This window comes from Lichenostomus cassidix, chromosome 14, assembly GCF_008360975.1.
Source record: "Lichenostomus cassidix isolate B80296 chromosome 14, HeHo_3.0, whole genome shotgun sequence".
In the NCBI taxonomy this organism is placed as follows: domain Eukaryota; kingdom Metazoa; phylum Chordata; class Aves; order Passeriformes; family Meliphagidae; genus Lichenostomus; species Lichenostomus cassidix.
Window position 1 is genome coordinate 9,904,016 of NC_139495.1, and position 19,260 is coordinate 9,923,275.

The following is a 19,260-nucleotide window of genomic DNA, read 5'->3' on the forward strand; positions in this document are numbered from 1 at the left end:
AGGTGATAATATTACTGCATTTGCCATAAAATAGTTGCTTAATAACAGCTTTTTAATTAAAATAAACTTTTGTCCTAAAGTCTAGTGAAAAGCATGTCCTTTCTGTATGGAATTGTGGACGTTTTTGTGGGTTAAGATTTTTTTCTTCTACATTAGTTATGGAAAGGTTATTGTAGGATTTATTCCTGCACCCCTCCTCCCAATATTTTTTTTCAGTTGTTTCACAGGGAAATTTATGATTTCTCTATGAAATAAGCTGTCTTGTATGGTCCTTTCCAAAAGCAGATTGTTTCAGAAAGAAGAAATGCTTTCTCATTAATTAGGAATGAATTAGGAAGACACTTGCTTTACCCTGTGTGTTTTAAATAGTGTAATCAATCTTTTCTGTTGCAGAGGATGGGATTGCCTCGTGCTGCAGCCTTTGGGGGCTCATTTCGACAGAACATCTGCAACGTGGGCTTGTTAATGAACCTCCAGTGTGATGGCAGAGCTGTGGATGTGCAGATAGACACCTCCTGCCAACAGGAATTTACACTCCAAGGGATGCTCAGGCATTCACTGCCCTGGCTCAGCCAGCTTGGGCTGCCTTTTGAAAACTCTGTCTTGTTCTCTGCAGCCACAGACTCTACCACAGAGGGCATTTTCTTGCTGCAGGCTGGCAGATGCAGACTAAAGGCTAGAGGGGATCTCTCTATTCAGAATAAAGCTGACTGGACACTGGAAACAGAAACAGAATGTCAGCTTCTGCAGGTAGCTCTAGGCTTTTAAAGGGAGTTTTGGGATAAAATGAAGGCTATGTGGGTTTTCGCTAGAATGACAGTTCTGGAGTGTTGGAAAAGTGCTCTAAAGGCACACCTGTCTTACAGCATTAGGCAAAGGAAATGTCTCAGACAATCACAGGTGCTCTCTGCAGACTGAGATCAGTTCAGCCTTTGCTGCCTGTTGCCGTTGCAGACCAACACTGCCCTCTAAGGCTGAACAGAAATATCAGCCTGAACTCTGCCAAAAATACACTCCCTGGTCTGTGTGGGTTATATCAAAGTAGAATTTCCTTGGTTTTTCCATTTAACCTCGCTGACTACATTAGAAAGAATGACTATTGCAAAATCAGGATTTTTTCTAGATGTTCATAGGCATTTATATTTTACTTTCAAATCCTCAAGCTGAGTAACTTCCTCAACTACAAAGTGGCAACATAAAAACAAAAATGACAGGAAAGCCATAGCAAAGATGGAATGAAACCCCCTTAAAGTATTAAAAATAGTAAAATTTTCAGTGTTTTTAGAAATCCTTTGAAAGAATGAGAAGAAGCATTTCATTTGGGATGTTGCACAAGACAAGCTGGAAATTTAAGTATTAAAAAACTAAAACCTTGTACAACCAGATGCAAGAATGTCTGTCATGCCTATTACTTTTTGTACATTAATTTGTTTGAAAATTGAGATAGGTCTGGTGTGAAGGAAGCATAGAGTGTTCAGTAAACTTTGCTACTCTGAAGAAACAGGTATTTTGTATTTTTGTAAATGTAAAACGTTACAAAGATACAGAAGCTGTGAATTCCACAGGACAGTCCTAAAGTATTCCATCATGTCCTGTTCAGGAAAAATCACCATCTTTCTTGTTGAGATGGTGAAAAATGGCAGCTTGGAGATTGTAGGTTTTGTCTCTGATATTGTGTCATATAATACACACTTGTCTTAAAGTGTTTGTATATTCCAAAGGATTTTTTGTTTAAATCTTGATAGGATCTCAGTTTCCCAACTCAGTCACGGCTCAGGGGATCCATTCAGAAAGACAAGTGCCAAGCAGAGCTTCTCTCTGTCCTGGAAACAGAAGGCAAAACTGCCCATCTTGAAGTGAGAGCAGAGTGCAAGCCAAAGATCACTCTGGAAATTCAATTCAGGCATGACCTCCCCCAGCTGAAGGAAATCCCAAGGGAAAATGAGCTGTCCATCACTGCACGGAAACACTTAAAATATCTTATTGGAATTGGAATGAAATTGGGTGCCTGTGAGCTTCAAATGAATGGGGACTTTGACCCTGAGAAGAACCTTCAGTGGAAAATACTTCTAGAAAACAAATGCCAAACAATTCAGGTACTGAAAAGAGTCTACTCTTTTAATGCTGAATTTATAAGTCTAAGCTAATGTACCTGCTAAAGTCAAAAGACAATAATCCAAGGATTTCAAAGAGGTAGCAGAGAAATAAGAAAAACACTCTCTTTTAATGTTGCGTCTTTTGGAGCCAGCCATTCACTGTATGGCATAAGCCAAATTTTCTGCTTTATCAGCAATTACAGTTTCTCAGCAGTTTGAGAGCCAAACTCTGAAATTGTTTAAAAATATATGAACTAAATAGATAATGTTCAGGTCAGAAAATTCAGTGTATGGAAAGTTTGAGAAATATGTTATCACAGTGTGATCTGTGGGTTCACTACGCAAGTCAGGATAAATCTGAATATACAAGGATGAGATTCACCTGCTCTTTTCCAAAAATAGCACTGCCATAATGAATAACTAAATAACATATAACTTATGTATGCTGTCTTGTTTCACTGAAGTTTCACTTTGGGCACTGGAATAATGCTAAGCATAGAATAGTAATTAACTTGGGCAGGAAGAGCTGCCACATTGTCCAGTGTTCAATTTATGCTGACTCATTTATCAAAAATAATCAGACATATTCAAAACAAAAAAGACAAAATGTATAAAATGCATTAAAAAGCTGTCAAGATTTCTCTAACATCCCATGGCTATGCTGCCTGATATACTTGATTTTACAGCTAGGTGTTATTAAAGCTACTATTAGGAATTAAAAGTTTCAGGGGTATAATGTATATGTGGTAAAGTGTAAAAGGGCTGAATTTTTTAATTTTTATTTTTACAGGATCTTGGAGCACCAATGAAGATTGATGGTTCAGGCTACATTTTGATGGATAAAATGAACCTAGATTCACAGACATTGATCACTGTTGATGAAAGTAAATTCCGAGGACTCCTTATACTAAAAGTCAATGATGTGAGTATCCTGCAGGATGTTAGAGTGTGTGTAGAAAGTATTGAGCAATGTACACTAACCTATTACTAAAGTCAAGCTTTAGTAATAAATGCCAGAATAAAAGTCAAATAATAAAATCTTTTCAAATCTAGCACTCTCAGTGTGCAGTAACAAATGTATAGGATAATAGGATACAGGCTCTGGCACTGCCTGAATCATTTCCTTGTTGTGCTCTTTATGTGAAAATTTTTTGTTGTTTGTAGTGTACTGTTTGATGTACCTTATGTCACTCTGATTCACACTGCAAAATAATAGGCAGTGATTAATTAAGACACTGCTGTTTGTTTATTCAGTGAGACAGCAGCACAGGAAAGGCTGTGAATGTCTTGCTTTTCTGTTGACATTTATAAGTTTGGCTTCTCTTGTCATCAGTGCAGGAGAGCAGAGAACACACACAAGTATCTGTTTCCTCATGATGTTTCACCTTCCTGCCATAGCTGGTAACTCCTGCACATTTCTGTGCCATTGAGGAACAAGATAGCTAGTGGGAGTGTAATTAATATTAACTGTACGACAGACAGATTTCTGGCTTGAGTTCTGTATTGCAGCAAGCTTTGGGTTCCATGTGTGCTTTGCTATATATGCTCTGAAATATTAACAGGCAAGGCAAGAGCTGGATGCAGTGCTAACCCACAACATTCCAGGAGCTGCTGACATTGGCATTCCCATGAGGATGTTACTTGATGTGATATCAGAAAAAACCAGTGACTTCTATAAAGGATTTATTCATTTCTGTGTGAACAGCAAGCAAGTAAGTATCTCCCCTGTATCAGTATTATGTGAAATAGAGGTTGAAGTGAGCTAATTGATTAGGTAAATATTGTTTCTCCAAACAATCCAAAAGGAATATTCTGCAGGGGATGGTTTGGTTTTAAAGCCCATTGATGAATCAAATGAAGGGCAGTATCTTTCAGCCACTCCTTCTGTGCAATTGCTCCTTGCAACAAATTTGACATCAGCAATGATCCAGGACTTCCTTTTGCAAATTATATCAAAGATTCCTTATCAAGTATCTTTACTTGGTGCAACATATTCCCTTTTACAGTAAAAAGCTGTGACTTCTAAAGAAAAATAGACAGCTCTTCACCATAAAGTTTTCATGGTTTTCATTATTTTACTTCAATATGTAATTAGTACAATAATTACAGTTATTTAGAGAAGTCTCCATATCAGAGATGTGCCACAGTTAACTTTTGTCATATTTACATGGACTGAGCAGATTACAGAAGAACTGAACTTTGTCCAGAAGTTGGATGTTGTGTCTCTTAACTACAAACTTGCTCATAACATAGAGGCTTTGAAGACTTTGCACATAAAAGACAAGATTGAGTTGCAGGTAAGTTATCAAAGGCTGAGGAGACATGAATGCACCCTGGAATCCTGCCACGAAGGAAGCAGTAGCTGCGTAAGTGAGATGGCAAAGAGCAGTAGGTGTAGATGTGACTTTATACATTTGCTGTTTCAGTGAAGGGCGAGTCCACGTGCTCACTTTGTTCTTGAGGGGAATCCAGAAGCTCAGTTTGTTGTCATGGGAGAATAGCTTAGACCAGGACCTCCCACAGGGCTGGGGTTGGAGGGTGGCTCCCAGTGTGGAGTGAAAGGAGGGCACTGCATTTGTGTCTGACAGAGCTGCAGTGTCCCCTGGACACACACAGGGCAGAGGGAAGCACTGCTGAGATATCACTGTGTCCTTTCCAAATGGTATTTTCCATTATCCAGACTCCAGGACCTGGCAGAGTTCTTTATCTGAGAAACACAAGCTTACAACACAACACTTCCTCTTTTTTAATCATGTAACTGCTTAAATAGCATTAAGGCCTGGCAGTACTGGAGAACATGTTAAAATGTTGCATTTTAAAATAAAAGGGACATGTGTAACTATGTTGCATTATACAGTTATACAAGATTAATTTTGTATACATCTTTGAGATGATAGTGCCTCAACCAAAGAAAGAACCCTGACCCACAGGAGCATTAATTTTTACAATGCTGTCTTTTCACAACTTACTTTTGTTGCACACAGGCAATCTTGAACCTCGAAGTGACCAGGAGCTTTAGTATGAAAGTGCTTTATGGTGCCCACCTAACAGTTCTTGAGGGACAAATCCAGGAGTTTGAAACAAGTACCAACATAACAGGGAATTTCCATCACACTTTGCCATGGCTGCTACAAGCCACAGTCCCATCATCTTTACAGGTAGTTTTGGGGTTATGTTGTTTTGATTTGGGTTTTTTTTTGTTTGTTTGGGTTTTTTTTGTTGTTTTTTTTTAATCACAACTATTGCCCTTTATAATGATGTAAGTCAAGCCCATGGCTTGAATGAAAACTACCATTTTGTAAGGAACAAATAACTCTACAGGAGAATAGCTTTAGCACATTGCACCAGGGACTGGAATGTTGGGCCTATGCTCTTTAATGGGACTTTTATACTTAAAGATGTATTTCTTTGGATGCTATTTTCAGAGTATTGCAGTACCTACTATCTGGTAAATATTGTCAGTAGGTGCAGATCAAGTATCCTTTATCTACAGGGAGTCATGTTTGTGGGATAAAAAAGAACCTAATGAAAATTTGGCAGAGGTCAGTGAGGCTGGCATGGTTTGATATTCATTCAGTTGAATGGGCTTCATACTGGAACGTCAAAGATGAGTTATGAAAGGCCAAGATACATTTTTTTAATGGATAGATTTTGTTACAAGTATAGACTAGAGAGAACTTTCACTTCCATTTTCTTCTAATTAAAATGAAATACCATTTAAATGCTGTTTTGAGAACTTACATCTACATGTCATTTTTTAGATAAACATCGTTTTTCAAGGGAGAAACACTACTCAAGAGAGGTATGTGCACATTGCAGCTGGAGAAACATCAATCACATATATAATAAACTCCTATTATGTTGGCCACCAAGTGGATATCCTCTGCCAGAGTGTACACAGCAGTGAGGTACTCCAGGCATCTGGCTACCCTAAGGCAATCAACTTGATTCTGAGTTTACAGAAATCAGGTAGGGTTTTTTTATTCTGCAATAGTTCTTTGACAATGTTTCAGCTATTTCTTCAACAGCTACAAAGTTACTAAGAGTTGCTGGTAGTACCTAAGAGGCTTTATCTTGTAAGTAAATTGTCATTCTGAAACTACATCTGTGATTAGTTGATGAAGCCATGTTACCCTCAAAGCTTGCCCTGGCATAAATCCTATCTGTATATCCCTCTTACATCATGGTCAGGTACCTTCAATGCCCCCAGGGGAATATATTCATGTTGAAGAAAACAACTGTGAGAGCACCAAAGGTTAGCAGGCACTGAATCAGTACAAATGTGAGTGGCATCATCTCCTTTCACCCATTCAGAAAAAAGCAGCAGGATGAGAGGTTGCTCTCAGGATAGCCACAGTCACTGTATGATTAAATTTATGTCTGTGGTTTTTGTCTTATCATAAAGAATTTGGGGGGTTTCACATTTCTCATCCAATTTTTATCTTTTAGCAGTCTGTATTTTCCTTTCAAAAATGAGAAGCTAGTAGGAAAGTGGGGAAGTGCCTTCAGGTGATACTCTTTGGGTAGTGCTGAGCTGCTGTAGCTGGAACCAGAGGAGACACTGAGGTCAGAACAGCTCAGAGATCTTCCCTGGAAGTGGCTGCTACAGGCCAGGGATGGAGTTGGCAGTATGGATTAGTCACCTCTAGCTGCACTAACACATTTCTGACAGGAACTGACTTGCCATTTAATGCTGTACGTGGCTACACAAGCTCTGTCACCACAAGACTTTGTAAGGACAAAGTTCAAGGACATCCAGAAAAACTCTGCCCTCCTCCAACCACAGGCCAAAGTTCTTGTAATCCTGAATGATGACTTTGTCTTGAATGTATTAACCCTAAAGCTGGCTGGATTGATTTTATGCAGGCAGTACTGAAATTTCGCAAAAATTAGCTGTTCAAATTGGCACTATTTTGTTCCTTCAATATAGAAAACAAAGCCAAGACTATCTGTGAAATCCAATATGATGAGAAAGATATAACTGTGACTGTGGATATTGATACAGACTTTGAGCTCTTTGGTATATTTGTGCTCATGGCAGAGGTGAAGCATTCAATATCACTTCTCCATCACCTGGGACTTCCCTTCTTTCTTAAGGTAAAACATCATAGAGCTTTTGCTTTGCTTTGATTAGAGCTGTCACTTGAGTTACATTTGCAGGAATCCAGAGTGCTTCCAGTGGCCTCAGTGAAATTACTCCAGGTTTGTATAAGTGCAGATGAGAGCTGCCTTGGCTCAGTTTATTTGAATCCTCATTTAACTTAAGTACACAGCTAGTGGTCTGTTTCCAAGGAAACTGGTCAGGTGCCTGAAATCCCCAATTTCAGGGTTAATAATTTCAGGAAGGCACACATTTTCTGTTTCTTTGCAGCTGATAGGGTTCACAAAAGTAGAAAAACTAGAAAGGAGTTTGGGTAGAAAACAGCTGTGCTTCATACCTAGAGAACTCCTTGGCTTGGTTAAACCACTTGTAGCATAAATACCTAAAATGCGTCAGTGTTGAATAAACAGAAGTAGATTTATATTCCAAACTACTTGATAGGGTCAACAAAGGCTGTAGCTGTTTATCCCTTGGGAGAAAGAAGTATTAGTTGGAATGTCTCCTTCCCTTTTGAAGGGCAGTACACAGAACAACACTTCCAAGTGATCCACCACCTTCTCTTCAAATTACAGGAAATAGGTAGGTAGGATGCAAGAATAAAGGTCAACTTTTCTGAACATAACCATTAAATCAATATTAAATCTGCATATTAAGTATCAGCATTTCAAGGGAATATTTAATGTCAACATTTTATTGAAAGGTATAAGATATTTTCACTGCTTCTTCCCAATTAATATTTAGTGAAATGTCTTTTATCCTCTAAATGTTTGAATGAAAAATAGAAAAACAGAGATGGTAATTCTTAAAATGCCTTATTCATGTATAAGGTATGAGTATAACCAGAGGAATTAAAAAATTACTGTTCCCACAGGCTTTGGCCAACACATCATGTGTTGATATTGAAGTGTGGGAGACAGCCCTCATCTTTCCTGAAGGGATTCTTTAGCATTTTCAGGATAAAGCTGTAGATGATCCAGCAGCTGTGGGAGGAAGAAAATAGAAGAAAATATCCTGAAGTTAAAAATTTGTGGAGCCCCATCTGTTCCTAAAAAAAAAAAAAAAAAAAAAAAAAGAAGGCAGTATCTTTCCAGTATATGAAAAATGAGTGGGGGAGACATAAACAAGGACCAGTAGCTTTAGACTTAAACCAGATAAGGGTACATTGAAAGTAACACTAATATTTGTCAATAATGCAAATGAGTAGCTATGGAAACACACACACAAAAAAAGGAAAACCTCTCTTGAGGCTCTTGGTTTACATCTAGAAAGCATCCAGAAGGCCTGTCTGGAATATAAACTTCAGCCAAGAGGAAGGTTTTTAGTGAGTCAAGAGATCGTGCTCAATTGAGGTGAAATGTTGGGTAGAAATTATGGCATGTGATTTGTTTGTTTTCCCCCTCCACAGATGACAATTCAAGAAGTCATGACTGAAAATGAAACTGAAGGAGCTCTGAGGCTGACCTATGAACAAAACACAAACTTCTCCTTTTCCATCAGTAGAAAAAAAGATCAGCAAGGGTAAAAGGGTCATTCTGAGCACTGTAAAAAATGTCACTAGGCCACTATGATTCCATGGAAAACAGTTCATGTATTAATCACCAAATCACTGGTGAAATGAATAACAAAACTTGGATAAAGTGAGTAGTCACACCTAACAGTCTGTAAGCCTCAGGAAATTTGTGAAGGCCTGCAGACAGAATCCTCCCCTCACAGCTTGGGATATGCCTGTCTCTGCCTGCCCACACAGCATCCAAGGAGCAGACAGTGAAAGAGTCCATAACACTCTAGGCCTGAGCCAGACAAGTACTTAAAAATATAACTGTTTAAATCTTATTAAATTTTGGCACAGTTGAAATTTGTGAAATGATGGAGACTTGGTTTTCTAAGTTGGTATCAGTATGGCTGTATCAGCACAAAACTGTAGACTTTTAAGGGTGCTTAAGGGGTGTGATATTTTCAGCCTTGGGGTATTTCAGATATTTCTTAAGTTTCTAGCAAAGGACCCTTGCACTGAAAAGTGTGGTAAGGTCTGCCAAAATCTCTAATAATTGTAAATTCTAAGTTTGTAAACCATGACAGTGCTTGCAAAGTGGAAAGTACTGCCATTTGTAACTCTAAAAGCCATGGCAGACTTGGAGCTAACTCAGATGAACTTGTGCTGCCAAAGAGAGCGGACTTTCTGAAATATTGTTGAATAAAAGAACATTTCTTCCCTTCAGTGAAGAGCTGAATATAAAAGCACTCCAGACTCATCCCTTCTTTCTGCAGTATTTCCCCTGTGCAGCAGAACTGTCTTCTAAGGTAACTATCTGCAAGTAATCTGTCACATACATCACTGCAAATCAGACTTGTCTATTATTTTAGAGTCAAGCTGCTTTATTTCTAGTACTAGTATCTCTAACATTTTTATTGTTTCTGAGGATGTACCTGTTCTTAATGATGTTAACAATCCCAGTCTTTTCTTTTTCCTTTTTTTCCCCCTTTAATTTAATGGGAATTTGAAAAGGTAAATTATGATATGAGTGAAGCCAAAGGCAAACTCCACCTCAGGATGGAAAAAAGGGACTTCAATGTTTCAGCAAAGCTCACTTTCACTGGAACCAGCTACACTAATGCAATTGAGGTGGCACAGACCATGGCCAAGGTTAGTATCATCCACTGATGGCAAAAGGCAGGCTGTGACAGGAGGGCACTCGGGGTGGCTGCCAAGCAGTGAAGGTCAAATACAGCTCCTGCTGGTTGAGGTGTTTTGCCCTTAATTTCTCCAGTAGCATGAGCAAGCGTATAGGATTTTTACCAAATAAGAAAAATAACGTGCCACAAACTGAATGATTGCCAGTTTTTATTATGCAGGTAGCACACATTACTTTTTCTAAATAAGAAAAGATGTCACAAATACATATTGCTGTTTGTGCCATCTGCTGGATTTATTCTGTAATAGTGGGACTCTTATAAGGATTATTCTGCAAGATAAAAATAGAAAATCAAATTGTATAATAAGGAAAGACTGTTGTAAAGGGAACACTCAGTTGTTTCAGTATGTTCCATTATTTGCAAAGATGACTTTCTGTAAAAAATGAAGACAAGCAGAAATGAATAGTTGTTTATAGAAGAGTAGTGGCCTTAAGAATATCATTGTACTAGACATTTTGAAAACACATTCCTATAGACTCCACAGGACACTGGGGTACCAGAAGTACACTTAAGTTTTTAACTCCTCAGAGAACTTGGGATTGAATGTTTTCCCTCTTTTATTTTCAGTTAAAAATTCTTCCAAGGCAACTTTTGTTTATGACAGTTTACCAGAAAGGCAACAGAACACATCTGCTGAGGCACATTGCCCTGTGGGATGGCAAAGAGATAAAGCTAACAGGCACTTACACTGGACTCTTCCCAAAGCTGCCTGGAGGTCATGGCATTCAGGGTAAGTTTCTCAAGTCCTTTACAAGTATTCAAAGCAGAGTATAAAATAAACTACATAAATCTGATTTCAAAATGCATGTCCAAATGGTTTCAATCCTGGTTTCACTCTAGGCCTTCTAAGATTTTATTTGCTTTAAATTCATTGTAAGTCTGGCTGTTAGAAACATCCACTTCAGTGTACTATTTCTGCTTTGTAGATATGGAACATACATCTTAAGCACTGGGTCCTGCAGGGAGCACTGGTCACACTGCCTGCTATCTTGAGGTGTTAAACCCTTATGTTGAGGCTTTATTATCTGAAAATAGAGATGATAACTGCACTTACTTGTTTGAGTGTTGTAACCTGTTCCTCTTCCAGTGTAAGACCATCTCAGTTTCACACAGATTACTTCCCTGGCTGTTGTTGCTGAAGTTGCTCTGGGTGTAGCTGGCAATCTTTTGATTATTGCAGGTAGCTACTGTTTTGCTGGTAAATAGAGAGAGGGTTCCTGTTTTCACTTACATTTCCTCATGTTGAGCAGAAATCAGCACACTGAAGTCATTGTGAAGCTGGGTAGATGTGTGTGTATGTTTGAGCACAGATTGTGTTTCCCTGGGAACCAAGAGCTGTCCTTCTGCCTGTGGGAAATGTCCTGGGAATGGTCATGATTCCCGGTGGGAAATCTTACTTGTTTGTTTTCCTTGTAGTGGAACTTCTCCATCCTCTCTCCATCCCTTTCCCATGGCATGCCAGGGTCAACTTACATGTGAAACATTTGGCACGCAGTCACTGGGATGATCTCACTGTCATTTGGAATGAGAAGGAACAGGTACAGTGGCCCAGAGCAAATAAATGTCAGCTGACAGGAATATCAAGTGTTTTTTTTTAAATTAAAAAAAGCAAGCCAGGGAATTAAATTGTAAGGCAAACTATCCCCCTCCTTGGATATATAAAATGTTCTGACTATGAAAGATGAGCAGCTGATATTCTTGTTGGAAGTATTTTCAGGCCGTACTTTTTTTTTTTTTTTTTTTTTTTTTGCAGTAACCCCACATCTTGTTGCTTAACCAAAGCAATTGAAATGCATAAACTTCAAAGCACTGGGTAAAGGCCTTTGAGAGTAGGTGGAAAAAACAGCACAAATGTCATGCTTCAAGCAGCTTAGGGGCAAAGAAATAAAATGTAAGACAAGTGAGCAAGTGTGAGCATTAGCGTGAGGCTGAAAAGGATGAAGAATTTGTTGCACGGGTGCAATACTGTGTTTACCTGCACAGAAGGGGACACATACCTTTGCTTAGCATTTTCAACTTTACTGGTTCAGTCAAAGCTCTTTTATATTTCATTCTTTTACTCTCCTCTTTATTAGCAAGAATGACAAATATGGAACAGTTGCAACCAGTCTGTTTTCTTAAAGTAAGTCAGCACTATTTTTTAAAATCATAAAGAGTAAAAAAGACAGAACTAAGAGAAGTTGATTTAAAAGTTCTTCAAAAAGAACTTTATTATGCATATAATTAATCTGAGGAAAAGGTACAAGGAAACCTTACTGGGTGTATGTTTGAGGTCAGTATGTGAGAGATGTTTTACTTCACAAATTCCTTTTTCCATCTGTTTATATGGATCAGATATCAGTGTCATCTTCTCTGAAGTTTGGAAGACACCGGATGAGCTACAGAGCCACTGTTGCCCACCCATTTAATTACACTCTGAAGCAACTGGAGGTGCATTCCCTGTTAGAAAGAAGGGGCAGAAAGTACAACCAGCAGGTGAGATCATGAGACAGGGCTGCAAAACACACAGCTGTGATGCTGCATTTACTGTGAGTGTGCCTTCCATCCCCAAGAATTGAAGAACCAAGTATCATCCTGAAAAGTGTAAAGAGCACCAAGTGCTGTTCCCTCCTTGTGTCCAAATCACCAGCACTGTTTCCTTTTTAGGCATAACTGTTCCTAGCTGACAGTCTTGCACTTTTAGCATTGACCTGTTTTGGATGGGAGGAATCCAGAAGTGCACAGGAACCAGCCAAGCAATGAAAATGCGGCAAATTTTGTCCATAAAGCATTGAACAAACTCCTTCTCCACACACACAAGAAAAACAAACAAAAAAACCCCAACATAACCAAACCAGAAACCCTTTTGATACCCCTGTGAAGAAAATGTAAATTTTTGTATTGTATAGGAAATTGCAATGCAAGTGTGAAAATGTGCAAGACTAGAAAGGCTTTGCAATACAATTGTGAGGTGCACTTGCAAAGTATATATTGGGAAAAAGAGGAGGAATTCCACAAATCATCCTTGAAGATCAAGTACTACAAGTATAATTTCTACAAATACTACAGTATAATTTCTCTCTGACAATACACTGGGTGGGCCAGGACACTGCAGCTGCTGAGGCTGAAGACGTCAGTGATAAGCTGTGCCAGCTGTGCAGGGTTTGTTCATCTGGAGCCCTTTGGTGCTCAGAGGGATTTGCACAATACTCAGTATGGCTCAAGAATCATATTGAGAGGAATAAATTCTCTTGTAGGGTCATTATTGCAGTTGTGCCATTAATTGCTTTGCATGACAGCCACAAGGTAGCTTCCAGAGAGCATAACAAAGGCCTTCCATTGCCTCGGCTGTAGAAGTGCAGCTTCCCTGTGTTTGGCTCAGGCCTGGAGCTTCCAGGCCACAGAGCTCCATGGAACTTTAGCATGGCTCTGTTGGCAGCTTTCACTCTGGCTCTGTTTTCCTCCAGAATGGATGGGGATCACTCTGCTGTTCTGGTCTTGCTGCTGAACAAATCCTTCTCTTTGGTTTCAGTTGCAGGTCTCAGGGAATGCAGGGCAGCCTGCTCACCTCTGGCTGAGCCTGGAGGATAAATCCAAGATGGACATCACTGCCTGGGGTGGCTGTGTGACACTCTCTGCAGGTCAGGTATGAGTCTTACAGCCTTGGGAGGGATCCTCACAGAATGATTTTTTTTTTTCTGCACTTTACCATGTGAAAGCATTCTACTTGAAGTCAACCTTATCCTGTCTCAGAGGAAATAAAATAAACCCTGTGAAAAATTCTGTTTCATATTGCCAGGCATGGTTGTACTTCGGCTGCAGCTTTCCCTCAGGACAGAATTATCCCAAGAACCCCTGGGGGTTTTTGGGGGGAGATTGAAGCAGTTTTATGGGTATAGACTGTTCAGGGGGTCTCACAGAGTGTGTTTTTGCCCAGGAAACCTACTGCCTTAGCATATACTGAACACTTTTTGTTTTTTTTTAAATTACTTATGTGTGTCAAATTTTTCCCCTTTTCCAGCTTCAGAGGATATTAAGCATGGAACACCTGCATGCATGTGGGTCTCTAGAGCAAAGATTGACATTGTTTAATGAGTACCTAGATCTGAACTGGGATGACAAAAAATTCAAACACAATTTCACATATGAGGTAGGAGAAGACAGATGTATCTGTTGACTCACCATTTTTATGGAAGCTGTTCTTAGTAGATGAAAAATTATTTTGGTTTTAGATGTAATGTTGAGTGATTTGAAGAAAGCTTTTGTAGAGAACCATTTTCTGTGAAATATCATTATTTCACTTTACCTTTTACATTTTTCTCTACACGGGAAGAAAGCTAAATGGATCATAGTTAAGAAAGAAAGAGTTCTTACAAACTAGAGGCCTCATCTGGGCCATAAATTTGCAGAACTGTTAATTCTGTAGGATGGGGACCAGTAACAAGGCTAAGGCAAAACACTGTCAAGTGGAAATGTTATGTTTTGGAAATGTTATATTAAAATCCTGAAGCTACTGGAGTAACAAAAGCCAGCCTGGGGATGGGATGAGTGGGCTCCAAGGAGTGTCTTAAGATCCTGCTGTTATCTTTCAGCTTTGTTTTCTTGGTTCTTTTTAGAGAAACCAGTTCTTGTATCCTGATAAGTTTCAGTTAGAAGCTGTTCTGGAAAATATTTTCCTGACCCCATGTACCAAACAGACGTTTCTGGGTAAAGTTGGAACAAACTACTACTCTTGCCTGGATTACTATACAAGCTTTGAATTCTGTGACCTTCCAAATGTAAGTCTGACATAAACACATTGAACCTACTTCACTTTAAATGTAATTACTGGTTTGGAGACTTAGTTTTCCTCAGCTGCAACTCTTTAGGAGAATTACCATACTTCTGTAACATAAATAAATAGATAGTGTCTTTTGATGGCTTGAGGCAGAAAGGTTCTGCTTGCCACTATAGTGTATTCTATAGATCCTTTTATGGCTGTAAACATTCTCACTTCCTCTATGTGCTCTCTTTCCTATTCCTCTTTCAAAGGTATTTTAATTTCATATTTCTGGAGAATACTAAAACAGGTTCATAAGTGATCAAAAAGGACACTAGAGAGGAGTGAAAAGTGCTTTCTTTCCCCTGTGGGTAAAAGTTTGCTGGTTTTTATGATTGCTCTGCCGGTAGTGATGGATTTTTGAACCTTAATGTAACCTTATTTTTCTATTATGCACATAAACTGAAGGCACAGCTATGATCTCTTAGGTGCATGCTGGACCTCAGAGTTGCCTGTAGAGACTTACAACAAACACAGAACTTGGAACTTGCAATAAATGTCTCTTCCAGGTTCCCAGTGGCTAAAACACATTTTGGTTTCCTTACTGTCAGAGCAGGTCACACTCTGTTAGCAACAGGAAAACTTTTTCCCAGACCAGGGATGATAGAACCAGTTTATAATGCAAAGAATGTATATGCATGTCATTCTAAAAGCAGGTGCCTCTATTTTTGGATCATCCTCTTCAGAGACATCATGGTTTAAGCCCAGCTGGAAATTAAGCACCAGCCACTCATTCAATCTCCTCTCTCCCCTCCTTTTCGTGGGGAATGGGGAGGAGAATCAAAAGTAAAACTTGTATGTTGAGATAAGAACAGTTTAATAATTAAAACCAAAGTAAAATACAGTAATAATAATAGTAATAAAGAGGGAAAGGAAACAAACAAGTGATGCACAACACAATTGCTCACCACCTGCTGACCAATGTCAGACCCCTCTGCCCAAACCCAGATCAGCTCCTTCCAGGTAACTCCCCCCAGTTTGTGTCTCAAACATGATGTTCTGTGGTGTGAAATATGCCTTTGGCTCAGTCAGGTCACCTGTCCCAGCTGTGCTTCTGTGCACCTCCTCACTGGCAGAGCAGGAGACACACACACAAAAGTCCTTGACTTAGGATAAACACAACTAGCAAAACCCAAAACATCAGTGTATGACAAACACTGTTCCCATTCCAAATCCAAACCACAGCACTGTATGACCTACTGAGAAAAAATTAAGTCTAACCCAGTTGAAATCAGGACAATATTCACCTCACCTCCCATGTACCCCCAGCTTCATCAAAATGTGTGGCTAGAGTAGCTGAGAAGTATAAGAGCAATAAACAGCGGACATTTTAACAAAATATGGTTCTTTGCAGCTGTTTATCTGGTTTTAGACTGCAGTCACTGAACAGGCTTTTATACCACAGAAACTGAAGATGTAATGAACACAGTGCTGTGAGGAGCAGGAGGATATGCTGATTTCTGAAACAAGTTTTGTTTGTTGTGTAATTTCATGAGAATGCTGCCACTGTACAACTTCTTACTACTCAAAGCAGAGCTTATTTTGTCTGGAAGAATTTGGAAGCTTTAACATCTTTTTTGTGCATACTTAGGTAATTGTTTTATCTGGAAAACACCAGCTCAACAAAGATGACATCATTTTGCAGTCAGAGAGCAGACTCCACCTTGCTGATCACGGGAGAGATGAGGGGTTGATTGCACTATCCATAAAGAATCAGAGCACTGCTGATGTGAAGAACTATTCTTTGGAAATTGAAGTGAGTTTCCACTTTATTTTACTGGCACTGCATTTTGGTTTTTAAAGGCCGCCTGCTGCCATCTATCTCCCAAACGGATCAGGTGCAGGCAGTGACTGTAAAGCAGCAGGCAACACAAAATACTCCTGAGGTTTCTTTAGTGCTGTCTCTAATGGAGCAGTTAGGCAGTGTCCGAGAGACAGAGGAAGGCACCAACATTAGTTCTCTGCAGAGCTGTCACAAATAAAGTAAGCATGTTTCTAGTGCAGTGTATTAGTTATAGGAGGCTGTGTGCTGTTTTAACTCCCCTTCAGCATTCTGTTGGGTGAGGCATGGGGTTTTCACCCCATTAGAAGAGAGGGAAACAAAATACAATGCTTGCACAAATCATCATTTGCCAGAAAAAAATAACTGGCCCTAAAAAAGGCACAGAACAGCTCATATGATGCTCATTCTGAGGCAAATCTCTTCCTTTTTCTCCCCCCCCCCCCATTTCGCATTTGCTTTTAATTTCCTGTGAAATTAAGGTGGAGAGACAGATGGAGGCAATGGAGTGAGGCAGAAAACTGATGGGGTCAGCACTATCCAAACTCTTCATTAGTAGGAATGTGGGTAGTCAGGCACTAACTGAGACAACAGACCATCCCTTCACAAAATGATGATGACTTAATCAGTAACAAATACTAAATTCTTTTTCTATCGTCTCTTTAGAGAGGAGGGAGATTAAATGAGTATCAGCTGCTCTGCATGAGCTTTCTTTATTCTGTGTTTTGGAATAAATGGCACAAATTAGCAGCCTCACAGAGAACTAACATTTTTCTTTCACTGCTACCATTAAAATTTAGCCCACAGGCCTCGTGCTATCCATTCATTCAGCTCCTGGGCCAATCACTTTGATGCTTGTGCCTCTCTTAGTGTAACTCCTGCATGCTGCACAAGCATTGGGAAGTATTTCCCTCACCACCTACCCTATTGTGGGAAGCACTGATACTTGAGCACCATCTCTGAACAATCATTAATTCTGTGTGGTGGCTTTGAATAAATGTTTTTTCCTTTATGGCTGCAGTTAAGAGCCTTTGAAGATATTTGGCTAGGCCTGACAGGAACTGCTGCTTCCTCATCTGTCCAGAGCCAAATCCTGGTGGAGGGGATTATTGATCAGAAAGAGAAAGTAAAAGTAACTGCTTCAAAAGGAAAGGAGTGTTTTCAGTACTACATGGGGTATCTGAAAGGTATGTACCTTCACTGACAATGCTCTCAGCCACAGGACTTAGTTCTAGGTCTCCTACAAAGAGCAGGGACCTGGACTTTGATGATCCTTAGGGGTCCCTTCTGCGACTCCCAGCTGTCATTGCTGTGAAGAGACAAGAACAAAGACTGTGTCTCTAGTGCTAAGCTAGCTCAGTTCATTCAGGCTATGATCTTTCAGATAAAGAGAAGCTGAAGCTTAGAATTTGCTACAAAGGTCAGTTTGGGAGACATTTTTGTATTATTACAATGGATGGTAACAAAAGATAGGATTAATTTCTTCTTGATTTAACCACATTAAAGTTGTGTGCTCTGTTTAAGATAATCATTACCTTCCAAATTCAACGCAGGGAATGAAAGAGGCACCTCCAGAGACTGACTGTACCACATGCTGGAACAGCTGTATGAATTGGGATGTGTGCAACCACTGGCTGCAAGGGATTGTCTCACAGCAGTCTCATAGCTCTGAATGACAACGGAGAAGAAAAACTGGCTGCTGGTTTAAGTTGTACCTAAATTTTAGATGAGTAAAATTAGATGAAATTAGCTGCAAGAGGTGGGGCTCATCCACATTTCAGCTACATTAGAGCTGGTTGCAAACCAAGCAGAATTGGTGATATCCCAATTGTCTCAAACTCAAGTTGCTGGCAATCCCAGTCCTTGTTTCACTTCTGGATTTGCCATTCCACACTTCTGCTGGCAAGTTTCTCTCAGGTTCGTGTCTTCACACACGTAGTAAGTGCTAGGATGTTTTTGAGATTAGGACCATTAGTTTGTGAGTCACTGAAGCCAGAAGTTTGTAGAAATTATTCAACTCAGCTCTCTCAACTCAGATTGGATGCGCTCTTTGCCAGCCATTTATTTATGCTCATCAGTGCTTCTGTAGAAACGACTTGTGTGTATGGTAGGTGGAACTGACAGGCTTTCTTTTAAGGGCTGAGCAGCTTTGAAACATCTGCAACAAGGGACACTAAAGACTAAAGTAGAAAAAAAGGCCGGTAAATCAATGTGAATGAGAGATTAAGATTTACATTAATCTAGTGCTTCCCTTGCAGTAACGAATCTTGTGTTTGTAATTCATTCACAAGCCACACAGGAGAGATCAACCCCTGACACTGATCTAATTTTTTCCTCTTTATCTCTTCTGTTTTGGTTTTTTTTCCTCCACACCTAACACAGACACTGATTGATCACCTAAGTAATTAAAAGCTGGCTTTGAAAGAGTGTCTGTCAATGTTGTTCCTGTAAATGAAGCGCTCTTTCTTCATTCCCTAAGGGGATTTGGAAGAAGGATTGGAAGTCAGTGCTTGTTCTGATGGGCAACAGATGGCTGCCATTAACACCTATCTCACCATCAACGGTGAAAGGCAGGAAAACGTGGGACAAGTGACTCTAGCAGCCGCTAATGGAAGTTTGAGTTTTCTAGCTCATGGATGTGGGGATCCAATTCTTAAGACTGAGGTGAGACCCTTGAGGGGCTGTTAACTGCAGTGTGATTTTCCCTGAATATTGTTTGATTTCACCATTTTGACGGAGCACCTTCCATGTAGGTTTCAGGTGTGAATTTTGGTAGCAACCAGACAAAATT

The 19,260-nt window shown here is 39.6% G+C and overlaps 1 protein-coding gene across 1 annotated transcript in view; it reads left to right on the plus strand.

The window, feature by feature from the left end:
• The window catches only part of APOLTP (apolipoprotein lipid transfer particle homolog), a 76,557-nt gene that overhangs the window by 46,309 nt on the left and 10,988 nt on the right, over window positions 1–19,260 (plus strand). Inside the window, exons 43-62 of the mRNA XM_085075327.1 lie at window positions 394–750; window positions 1,746–2,096; window positions 2,887–3,018; window positions 3,659–3,808; window positions 4,277–4,393; window positions 5,081–5,254; window positions 5,858–6,065; window positions 7,027–7,193; window positions 8,603–8,715; window positions 9,417–9,498; window positions 9,704–9,841; window positions 10,459–10,659; window positions 11,202–11,429; window positions 12,226–12,366; window positions 13,403–13,516; window positions 13,892–14,020; window positions 14,487–14,648; window positions 16,281–16,445; window positions 17,491–17,656; window positions 18,949–19,133. Of these exons, the coding sequence (XP_084931453.1) occupies window positions 394–750; window positions 1,746–2,096; window positions 2,887–3,018; window positions 3,659–3,808; window positions 4,277–4,393; window positions 5,081–5,254; window positions 5,858–6,065; window positions 7,027–7,193; window positions 8,603–8,715; window positions 9,417–9,498; window positions 9,704–9,841; window positions 10,459–10,659; window positions 11,202–11,429; window positions 12,226–12,366; window positions 13,403–13,516; window positions 13,892–14,020; window positions 14,487–14,648; window positions 16,281–16,445; window positions 17,491–17,656; window positions 18,949–19,133 (3,480 nt within the window). The remainder of the gene's footprint in view (window positions 1–393; window positions 751–1,745; window positions 2,097–2,886; window positions 3,019–3,658; window positions 3,809–4,276; window positions 4,394–5,080; window positions 5,255–5,857; window positions 6,066–7,026; window positions 7,194–8,602; window positions 8,716–9,416; window positions 9,499–9,703; window positions 9,842–10,458; window positions 10,660–11,201; window positions 11,430–12,225; window positions 12,367–13,402; window positions 13,517–13,891; window positions 14,021–14,486; window positions 14,649–16,280; window positions 16,446–17,490; window positions 17,657–18,948; window positions 19,134–19,260) is intronic.